Raw genomic sequence first — 12312 nt, forward strand, 5'->3', positions numbered from 1 at the left:
ACACACACACACACACACACACACGGATCTTTGCACTAGAATGGGTTATGTGATCCTAAATCGAAGAGGTTAGAGAAAATATTTTCTTAGAGAAGTCTCCCATGAATAGTTTCAGTTTTCTTTGCTCTCAGTTTTCTGTTCGGTTATTTTATGGGACACTGTTATAAAGAGCCAGCTTCTTCTACTACTATTGTTGCTCTCTAAAGGTTTTATCTCGAACTAAAATCAACAAAAACGGAATACAGCTAATCCTTATTTACTATCCATTTATGTTCTAGATGATGAAAGAGACAAAGGAAAGGTGTTGGAATAAAGCTAATCCATTTACGTTCTGGATGATAAAAGAGACAAAGGGAAGGTGTTAAATTACTGTAAACCATGATTTGGTATTGGAGTTTTTATGCTGTGACCTTCAGTTTCCAGATATATCTAGTCTGAATAACTGTGCCAGGTGTTGGTATAGGACCAAGCTGCAAGTAATGAAATAAATAAAAATAATAAATAAGTACGATAAGTTAACATATAAAATGTGGGTTGCACTATTCTGGAAGGTTACACACAAGGCTGAGTTTATTTTGACAGTAATTTTGGTATTTTTAGATCTATGAATAGGTAATTAAGTACGAAATGCGTACTTTTCTGAGCTCTGTCAAGGTACTAGACTGCAGAAAAAATGGTGAATGTTGGCGACGATAGTAATAACATGATGTATAGAAATATACATAGCCTATACATACACACACACACACACACACACACACACACACACACACACATATATATATATATATATATATATATATATATATATATATATATATATATATATATATATACACACACACACACACACATAATGTTTGCGTGTGTATAACAGCGGCCCTCCTTCCCTCAGTTTCTCTCTCGCTCTCTTTCTCTCTCACTCACTACCTCTCTCTCTCCATCCCCCGTCTTTCTCTCTCTCTCTCTTTCTTTGCCTCCCTCCCTCCCTCCTTCCCCTGCCTATCTCTCTTTCGCTGGCCCCCTTCCCCACCACTCCCCAAGGCCCCTCACCCTCTCTCTCAATGGGGTGCAAGCTTTCTTTTTGGCTGTTCACCGACGTTCCAACACAGACTCAATTCAGAGACTCAGTTGCCTTGCAAGCTCCTTTGCGAGTATCCGGGCGCCGCTGAGCTCTGCGGTTCAGTCACTGTCATAGACTAATGGAACGAGAGCTGTATTTATAAGTTCGTTCAGGAACGATTTCCACGTATTTTCCAGTTTGTGACAATCTTTCTGAGCTGACGGAATGGTTTCAAGCGTATGTTTTGCGATAATTATAGACTGGAAAACGAAATTGAATGTTTTGACTAAAAATAGTCGTTGGAATTCATCTTTGATTCTTAACTTGTGTTCATGAATATTTGAGCAGTGCAGTTCCACTGACCCACTCAATACGTCATAACAACTTCATAAAATCGACGTATTGTGATTTATTTCATCTGTGAACCTGAAAGTGGAGCTATACTCACAACAAACTGAGACTATACATCTGCATCGGAGTATTCAAAATGCAGTCTCTCTCCCTCTACCGATGGAAGTTCGTTGCTTACTGCATGATCTCGTGTCAAATATCAGGTATATAGGGGATTAAGGAGGCGAAATGGTAATTCATAATCTCCTCTGTTCCTCTTTCTTTCATTACATTTTCTGGCCATGTCATCTGTGACTTACAATATTTGAGTTTCCTTGAAAAGTTTTTTTTTCTTTCTTTCTTTCTTAAACAATGTGGCTACACATTGTGTTTATGAGTAGACGCGCTGATTGCATACAGTAAAATCAATAGTCTACCTGTTAATAACTGCACATTTAACAATCATACTCCCTAATATGAGAAAATGCTTTTGATGTATATTAGAAACACGAATCAATTGCAGAATTACTCAGATAGTGCAGCCATTTGAATCAGACAGTTCACTTGTGACAGTGAATACTTTACAACGCGTGGAAAGATGAACACACTAAAGAAATATATTGACAATCTCCTGCCATCTTTAGGACTTTCATCATTACTACCATCTGGTTTTTAATATAATATATCTTTTATGGGCAAAAAAAAATGACAGTTAAAAAGTATATGAGTTACTTCCTTGTGAGCGATTCTCATGTCGTGCAGACATTAGCAGTACTACACTTTTCCACTGAAAAGTGTAGTACGTATCAGCAATATTAAAATGGTTTCTTTTGCTGCATAAACAAGGCGTGGTCCGACCTCCAGCTTGCTCGGGGCGCGTGCTGAAATCTACGGTCAAATGGAGCGTTGTTTCACCAACGAAAACTAAAATAAATAAGCTATGTTTTATCAAAAAATAATTTTTCTCTACCATTTAACATGCACATTATTTATTTTCGTTCATTTTTCATTCGAATTGGTAAATTATAAATATCCTATCCTAGAATTCCTGTATCTTTAACTCAACACTTTTTCTGACCTTTTTTTAGGCTTTCCTACACCCTCCGCTCACCCAACAAAAAGAACAACTAGTAGTTTGTAGGCTTCCTCCCAAAGAAAGCGAAAATACTGGTCATTTACACATTTCATAAACTACTTTTTACGTATCTGACAAGACCTGGTTACATCATCTCCAGTATTGATTAGATTTCCACTATTAAAGACTGTCGAATTTCGTCACCAATGTCCACCAGATCGGATGGAGATAGAAGGGATAAGGGTTCTCGTCATTGCTACTATTGTGATAACTTTTATAGACCTTAAGACTACGTCTCATTTTAACAACTAGGTCTTATCATGAAAAGTCCTGCGGCAGTATCTTAGCTTTTGAGAATCTTAACAGGTCTCATTTACCGAGAGATAGAAAGCGAGAGAGTTATATTGTGGGATTCAGGGATTTCATTTTTATATCTTGTTCGGGATTATATTCCTTTTGTAAGATTTTCTTCCAATATGAGAGCTGTTTCAATAGGAACTTTACATGGCCTATTGCTTCTGGTTCAAATAATATTATTTAACCTTTTACTAATGCTACTACTATAATAATAATAATAGTAATAACAGTAACACTAGGCACGATTCCAAGATCCCTGAAAAGGAACCTGGGAAAACTAGATGCCGAAGTAGCTCCAGGACTCATGCAGAAGAGTGTGATCCTAGAAACAGCGCACATAATAAAGTGGTGGACTCCTAAGGAGGAAGGATGCATCCCGGATCCCACACTACAAATACCACCCAGTCGAATTGGTGGACTGTGATAGACCAAAATAATAAGAATAATACCTGTGAATGTATGCAGACCCCTCCAAGCCACTTGTATACTATTGGGTATTTGATAGTGAACCAGAGTTTGTACTGTACCTTTCCGTATGGCCGACATGGCCGAGGAGGGTAGTGAATAGACTGAGCCGTTGTGTAATTAAGGAAGGATCCCTTGTCTCCAAGAGCGAGATGATTCTCTGTAAGAGGCAAAGAAAATCTAAAGTTATAATGATGCTAAATAACTGTGCAACAATCACTGTATAAAATCAAGGAAAAACGCCTTTACGAGGTCCCAAATGCGCACAAGGACAAGAAAGTAGTTTCTAAAAAATTAATAATTTCAGTTAGTGTTTCCAGGACTTCTGGAATGATTTTATCGCACGCATGGAAACATATAGCTTAAGATGGCGATGTAATAGAAAATTGGTGTAAATTATAACAAATTGTCTTTGTAAATCAAACAAAAGTTACGCTTTTTTCGTGATCCAAGATAAGAAAGTTAATCCAATCAATTACTATTATTAAACGCGTTTCCAACGAATTTGTAGTACAATATTTCATTATATATTCACTGGTAGGACTTGAAATAGAGCACATAGGCCAAAGGAACATAGGAACTGGGGAACATAGGACAAGGGAACATAGGACTCGGGGAACATAGGGCCCGGGGAACATAGGATACGGGGAACATAGGCCAAGGGGACATAGGACCCGAGGGACATAGGACTCGGAGAACATAGGGCCCTGGGAACATAGGATCCGGGGAACATAGGCCAAGGGGACAAAGGACCCCGGGAAAATAGGCCAAGGGAGGCCATTTTGAAAGACAAATTGTTAAAAGTATTTCACAAAGAATTTTTGTGAAATTAAAAAGCAATGTATTCTAGATGAAAATGTTTGTAGTTCTGGATTTGCTGTAATGTTTTGTAAATAATTTATTTAATAAAAACTTGAAGAAAAAACATACTTCTTCTATAAGATGGGATTCTCTTTAAAAGAAAATAGAATGTTTCCAAGAACACAAAACTTTCTTTCTAGCTTTAAAGCTAAGTTTCTCAGACAAATACGTCCTGTTGGTCTCTTCATTGTAAAATTATCATGATTATCGTTTCTGTAGCGTTGTATTTGTTCATAATGATGGTGCGTAATCCAGGCCATTGTCGTCTTTGTAATGACATTATCATAAACCAGACAAGATAAGAATGGCGGCTACAAAAACACTGACTGACGTCTAATCTCTTTTCACCTTCAATCGCAGGGGAGCTGAATCCTTTCCCAAGGACACTCCGGAATTCGGCGGAAGAGCCCACCACCGTCCCCGTCGCACCAGACATTGAACACCGTCTCCCAACCATCCTACGTGATGACAGAGGACGTAATGACGCCTACGACCATCTGGAACTCAGAAGCGAGAGTTCGGAAGGACCCGTAGGACCTCTCATTCGCACGTCAGCAGCCACAGGGGCGACATTTGTCCTGCCGTCGCAGCCGGTGTTCGACGAGACGGCGCCCAGGAACGTCTCCGCCGTCAGGGGAACTTCTGCCCACCTCCACTGCATCGTGCACAACCTGGGGAATAAGAGTGTGAGTATTGGTTCTCACATGTTCTCCTTCTCTGTTCTCCCCGTCTTCGTGGTTGTTAAAAAGCAGGCTAGTCTAAATTAAGCATCAATAAGCTACAAGGTAACACATTCGGTAATTTCTGGGCTCGGCCCGTGTCGCTCCGTGAAATAGGTTCCTTTAGCACTGTTTCTAAAGTAAATTATTGCTATCAAAATCCCATTTTTGTTATGTTGTTAAAAAGCAGGTTAGTCTACATTGAGCATCAATAAGCTACAAGGTAACACATTCGGTAATTTTTGTTATGTTGTTAAAAAGCAGGTTAGTCTACAGTGAGCATCAATAAGCTACAAGGTAACAAATTCAGTAGTTTTTGTTATGTTGTTAAAAAGCAGGTTAGTCTGCAAGGATCATCAATAATCTGCAAGGTCACAAATTCAGTAGTTTTTGTTAAGCACATAGTTCGTCTCTTCAAGCTTCGTTTCTCCAATGCATATAATATTTTTAACCAGTACCACTGACCTACCGATCGAACAGCGTAATGTTTCTAAAACGTCCAGTTGACATGCAACATAATTTAACTATATTCAGGAACTTGAAATATTGTTACAAACCTAAATTTTACTCGGGAAAATGTAGCCTCTTGGTCTTGCTACTAGTTATTTTATGGGTAGTACTAATCCTAGGGAGAGAGTAGCTGCCTATTCATCTCTGTCATCGTCAGTCGATTTAACAGAAGGAATGATTCTTATACAATTCACGCATCAAATTCCTTAGACCCTAAGAATGATATATGCCATTATGAAGGGTCCTATAATTGAGCATATTCCCTTACCATTTTAGAAAAAAAGGTCAGAATTCATATAAAGTCTTTGCTCTTTTCTTGGCGTTCCCTGTAATGATTGGGATAAAATAAATAGTAATAAATTTTCGTTACTCAGATTTCCTTAGAGGCAGCTGATCTTGGTATTTATGAATTAATTAATTTTTTTCTTTTTTGTAATTTGGCCAGCAATACTGCAAGGTTTTTAATAGCCTTATAGCTCATTAGTGGGCAGAATCGTAAGGACTACACATGATGGTTTAATAACACCAGAAAAGTTATTCCTCAACTTTATTGCTATTAGAAGTGCAGCATTTTCAACTTGCCTATTGTATATGATTAATGAGCTTTATCAATAGAAGGCAGAAGCTGTTACATAAATCATTATATAGTCCGTGTGTCTTATTGGAACATAAATTTGTGTTCCCCAATCGGAGAAAATAGGCTCCACAGATACTATTGAGAGCGTCTAATCGAGCTCATCCTTTGAGGAAATCTAGATGGAAAATGGGACAGTTCAGACACTTGTAACTTTGATTTGTGAACGAGTATCAAAAGCTGAGATAATTCGACTGGAAAACTCAAAAGCTTAAAGAAACAGATACGAATTGATGGTAGCATCAGAGGCTCTCACACTTTTGGTGCAGATAGACCTACTGTTGAGGGATAACGAACGTAAACTAAATGTAAGTTTTGGAAAATGAGTCAGCGCAGACACTTGTAACTTTGATATGTGACCGAGTATCAAAAGCTGAGACAATTCGACTGGAAAACTCAAAAAGATTAAAGAAACAGGGACGAATTGACGGTAGCATCAGAGGCACTCACACTTTTGGTGCAGATAGGCCTGCTGTTGAGGGATAGCGGCCCTAAACTAATTGCAAGTTTTGGAAAAATAACAAATGGCTGCCTCAAGCCATATCAGTCCACTGTCGATTTATAAAATACCTGGTGTTTATAGGTTTCTTGGATACGCCAAAGGGACCTCCATATCCTAACGGTCGGTCGATACACGTACACGACGGACGACCGTTACCAGATTATACACTCGACAAGTTCGACCGACTGGATTCTGAAAATCAAATACGCCCGAGAACTCGATTCGGGAAACTACGAATGTCAGGTGTCGACGAAGCCTATTAAGTCCTACGTGGTCCACCTCAACGTTTTTAGTGAGTATTAAAGCTAATAGATTCGTATTTAAGTCATTCTAATTTAGTTTATTCATCTCAGGTTATCCTAAAATGAATTAAGTTTAAGATATAAACAAGTTTCACGTGATTTATCTCAAAAGAGTTTTGTATTTGCTCGAACTTCACCATAAATTAAATGACTATTGCTTACATAAATACAAAAGGCTTTTTTGTATTAAGATTTGGTTTCAGAACTGTGCCGAGTTCTAAAAGGAAATTTAATTACGAGTTATTTTTTTTTATTCTGAAAATACTGTAAATACTCAATTTTGATCTTAGCTTTACAATGAAAGCAGCGAATGTCATCAGAAACTAGAAATTTTTTGAAAGTCTCTTCTAGTCTGGGTTTCGAAATGAGAAAAGTAGCAGAAATGAAAACTAATATAGTGTTATAATACCATAACTTATCACGCAACTAGGTCAGTTAAGCACACCTTGATAGTTATTATATTATATATATAGATATATATATATATATATATATATATATATATATATATGTATATATATATATATATATGTGTATATATACATACATATATATATATATATATATATATATATATATATGTATGTATGTATATATATAATTTGACTGCTGTATGATTTATGTACAAATAATGAACATGAGGAAACTCAAACCAGTGATTGCATGTCATTGCTATTTTCGTCGTCAAAATAAAATAAAATAAAATTTGAAGACATTAAAAATGGAATTCTGTATTTTATGCAAAGACACCTGTTCCTGTCTTCGCTTGCTTGCCGTAAGAGGAACTTAAATATATTGAAATTCACTTTGCCTGTGCAATAGTACACCACATTGTTTGTCTGTCGTACAACGAAGTAATCAATGGTAAAAAAAGTCATAAGGTTTCTGTTACGTGTAGCTTAAAAGACCAAAGAAACTATTACCATCCAAAATCATTAATTTTTCATCTCGGTTTAGAACTTTCATTGCATGAAACCGAAACTTTTAGAATAAGGGAGCGTTTAAAAAAAAAAAAACGGGACTCCGCCCCCCCCCCTCCCCACTTTTTTTTTTTTTTTTTTTTTTTTTTTTTTTTACAAGTCAGCAGTAACAGCCGCCCTTTCTCAAAGTGAATTTAGAAGAAGACGCGAAGTATACTGGATAAGCCTCATGTAGTATTTTCCAGACGCCCCTCGAGCGACGATCATCGGGTCTCCCGATATGTACGTGGACAAGGGCTCAACCATCAACCTGACCTGCGTCGTCACCCACAGTCCAGAGCCTCCGGAATTCGTCCACTGGAAACACAACGGAGTTGTAAGTAGCAGGGGAATTGTACGACCTTTGACCTCAAGAAGATTGAGGTAGCAAGGGATCTGTACGACCTTTGACCTCATGAAGAATGAAATACAGAATAAACATTTAATTTCCCATTAATAATTACAATTGTCGTACCATAAATAATAAAAAAATATTCATGGCCACAAATCTATACATGAACTCCATTAGAGATTATAACATCTTTAATAAGGTCTGGAATATATTATTTTATATATATCAGAATGGCTTAGTAATTAAGCAATGAGTAATACTGTGTTTTTCGAAGACTGGTTAAGTTAAGCATTTCCTGTCACGCATTATCAATTATATGTCTGGGACCTCTCTTATATCTTAACATTTACACCAAAAAAAAAATAGCAAAGGTGTTATATAATTAAACTAATATAATATTCACTATTTTTCCTACGTACCTGAGGATTTACTGTAACTATATTTTTCAAAACATATAAAGGCACATCGTGTTCTTTCAGTAGAGCAATAAGAGTGATATAGTACTAGCCGGTCTCTGTTTGAAAAAATGGCCTTCTTTTTCATTGCAAACTTTTTGCCAGAAAGATTTAATATTGTATCACTTTCTAACAGGAGTTGAGCTATGATTCCCCTCGGGGTGGTATCACCATGGTCACGGAGAGGGGAAACACGACCACAGGGTATCTGCTTATGAAGGTAACGGATCCATGAAACTGCTTCTTTGATAATAATGTGATATGTTTACATGAATAATTCCTTCCAAAAGTAAACAGGACTGTCTGTATCATATTATATATATATATATATATATATATATATATATATATATATAGGATAAGCCACGAAGGAAAAATAAACAACGGAGTTTCCTTCGTGGCTCATACCTTTATTTATGGAGTTAACACGTTCCAAACTTTCGTGATTCAGTTATACACACACACACACACACACACATATATATATATAGTTAAAGGTTTAGGATGTCTCAAAGACTTGTTAGTCCATCCGAGGAGACATCGTGTGCTCTAGGAGCAGGTTTTATTGTTCATTCAGTGTCCTAATGATTGTGTCTAACTTTCTTTTAAACTCTTCCACACTGTTGCTGTTGACAACTTCTGGTGGCAGGTTTATTCCACTTGTAACATAACTTGTATGTGAAGAAGTTCCCGTAATGAGATGTGTTGTATCTCTTCAGCTCTAGTTTCCATCCATCATTTCTTGTCTGATTTTCGCTTAACGTAAATAAGTTACAAGAACTTCCATTTGAAAGAAAGTTTATAATAGATATCAACAAAAGTTTTTGCGTATGTTTACCATTTTTGTCATCGACATCATTTTCCCGTTTGCCGATACTATCCGTAAGCCAGTCACTTCATTCTAGACTCATCATTAATTATCGTATGTTTCACTCAAGTTGAAGGCTTTTCATGGCTGTTCTATCACTGTTTTTGTACGAAGTGGACATCGTATATCATTTTTTGCTTACTTCTAAAAAGAGGAGACCTGGTTACCAAAACTTTTTATGAGCATTGTTTTTCCATTTGCTGGTATACTGTCTTATGCATAATCCAATAATTCCCTTAAACGTTTTTATTTTAGTGAATTACAAGTTTTTTTTTCTGTTTCTGAATGACTCTCAGGAGGCACGAGCGTCTGACACGGGTAGATACACCTGTGCTCCTTCCAGCACGTCACCGACTGAACTACGCTTACACGTCCTTGACGGTCAGTATAATATGTGCAAATGCCGATTATCAGACAATGGAACGATTTGAGAATACCGTCCTTGAAAGACTTTAATTGATCTAAATTGCCCTTTTTTGGGGGGGGGGGAAACTCTATCAAGATTTGGACTGAAGATGAACCCAGAGAAGGGTTCGACGGCTTTTATGAAGTGTTTATAGATTATACAAGAACTTTTAACATCTTTATTATTTGGACCCCTTAGAACATTAACCTTTTATTTCATCACCAATGAATTTATTGTTGCTGTCAGTGTTAGTTCTAAATTTATTAAGAAAATCGCGCTTTAGAGATTTTGATTCAAATAATTTATGAACAAGGCTAGAAATAAAATGTATCTTATTGTATCACGAATGGATTTACTATTAATATCAATAATAATTCTAAATGTATTAAGAAAATTCTATTTAAAAAAATTATGTATCCCAATTTATCAGTAGGGCCAGATATAAAGTTTGTCTTGTTATACCACGAATGAATTTATTTATTTATTTATTTATTTTTGTCATCAATGTTAATTCTAAAACGCATTTTTGAAGTTGTATCTTGTTTTCCCTGTCAGTTGGTCGAGGAAATGATAACAATGAAAAAAATATTAGACAATGTGACTCAAATTCGAACAAATCAGAGAGGTTACACTATTCCAAATGTCAACCGAATGAAATAATTCTTTTGTGTATTTATGTTACTGTTTGGTGAATGGTGTTCTAACCAATAGAACACATACATACACACTTTATATTTATATATTTATATAATATATATATATAATTATATAGATATCATAATATATATAATATATGCGTATATGTATATATTACGTTTATATATATATATATATATATATATATAGTATAGTTTTATATATATGGCTCTCTATGTAATATGTTTATATTATATATATATATTATATATTATAATATATACTTTACATATATATAAATATATTTAATATCCATATTTATGTATATGTTTATATATAAGTATATATATCTATATATATATATATATATGCTCATATGCGTATATGTATGTATATATATATATATATCTATATATATATATATATATATATATATATATATATCCGTATTATGTATATGATATTATATATATATATATATATATATATATATATATATATACAACATTCTTAAATAAAGTTTATTCGATTTTACAAGAGGAATATAAATGGGATTAATCAACAGAGCACGAAGAATCAAAGACAAAAGATGATAAGATACTAACTGGCAAATTAAAAAAAAAAAAAAAAAACCTATTTTTCCCCCACAGGCGAACTACCAGCAGCCATGCAGACGAACTCTGCTGCTCTCGCTTCACTGATGACTGTAGGACCTGGAGTCCTTTTTGTAAGTCTCCTCAGTGCCCTGTCCGCCGCCGCGTCGCGGGAGCTCCTTTTCGAAGCGACTGGTGGCGGATGTGTCCCTGGGGGATCCTGAGTCCTCAACGAGATTTAAAAAACAAAAAGAAGTTTAATGATAAAAGAATTGATCATCTCACGGCGACGATATTGACGAAGAAATAAAGAAGATAAAAGGAGCTGATTTACTGAGTCTGCACGTACTGTGTTGCCAATTCCTGTAGAAATCTATGGAAATGCATTTGATGTGAAGAGATTTTATATTCTTATATAAAAATCTTAAAATACCGAAGTATTTTATTTCTCTCATTTCGACACTATAAAAATGTGAATGCTCCAAGTACTGAAACCGAGTTCATAGCGTTCAGTTTGATTATTGTGATTGATGACCACTATGAATAGACTTAAGAGGCACGAGATTTCAATAGTCCCCCATCGGGCGAGTGGGTTACGTGCTCGCCTATCGATTTAGTAGCCAGAGTTCGCTCCCCGCTCTACCACAGAGGGTATATAAAGGATGTAACTAGAAATACCCAAGCATATATTTTGGAATATTGATGGGCATACGGTACCCACTTCCAGCGGCCAAAATTTGGTTAAAGTTTAAAAAAACAAAAATTAAAAAAGCTTTATTTTGGAGGGGCCGGCAAAAAAAAAAAAAAAAAAAAAAAAAAAAAAAAAAAAAAAAAAAAACAGCCACAATTTGGTAAAAATTAAAAAACAAAATTCCCTCAAACCTAACAGCTAGTCATTCGCAAAAAAAAAAAAAAAAAGAAATAACGGCCAAAATTTGGTTAGAATTCTCTTTCTCAAATGCAACACAACGAAGAACCCATTTGGGAAAAGACGTCAAGAAGACGCCCCTTTCTCTTTGGGGACTTGAACCACTGACGTATCATTTACAGGACCAACATCCACTCAAGTCACACACTGGAATGATGTAATCAGTGTTGGGTAGGTTTGCTTGCTTGCTTGCTTGTATGGCATTTTTACGTTGCATGGAACTAGTGGTTAATCAGCAACGAGACCAATGGCTTTATACGTGATTTCCGAACCACGTCGAGAGTGAACTTCTATCAC

At 35.8% G+C, this 12312-nt stretch overlaps 1 protein-coding gene across 1 annotated transcript; it reads left to right on the forward strand.

The window, feature by feature from the left end:
• The first annotated feature begins 1156 nt into the window (after positions 1-1156).
• Positions 1157-11417, forward strand: LOC135207089 (zwei Ig domain protein zig-8-like). Its single transcript, XM_064238696.1, has 7 exons — positions 1157-1617; positions 4512-4837; positions 6598-6808; positions 7984-8114; positions 8721-8804; positions 9749-9833; positions 11145-11417. Exons 1-7 carry the CDS (start codon positions 1551-1553, stop codon positions 11309-11311), a joined length of 1071 nt encoding a protein of 356 aa, XP_064094766.1. The 5' UTR covers positions 1157-1550; the 3' UTR covers positions 11312-11417.
• The last annotated feature ends 895 nt before the right edge of the window (positions 11418-12312 follow it).

Source organism: Macrobrachium nipponense, chromosome 32, assembly GCF_015104395.2.
Source record: "Macrobrachium nipponense isolate FS-2020 chromosome 32, ASM1510439v2, whole genome shotgun sequence".
NCBI classification, from domain to species: Eukaryota; Metazoa; Arthropoda; class Malacostraca; order Decapoda; family Palaemonidae; genus Macrobrachium; species Macrobrachium nipponense.

Coding starts and splice junctions, on each gene's coding strand:
- LOC135207089 (XM_064238696.1), top strand. CDS start 1,551: ATGCAGTCTCTCTCCCTCTACCGATGGAAGTTCGTTGCTTACTGCATG. Junction 1,618..4,511: donor GATCTCGTGTCAAATATCAG/GTATATAGGGGA, acceptor CTTCAATCGCAG/GGGAGCTGAATCCTTTCCCA. Junction 8,805..9,748: donor CAGGGTATCTGCTTATGAAG/GTAACGGATCCA, acceptor AATGACTCTCAG/GAGGCACGAGCGTCTGACAC.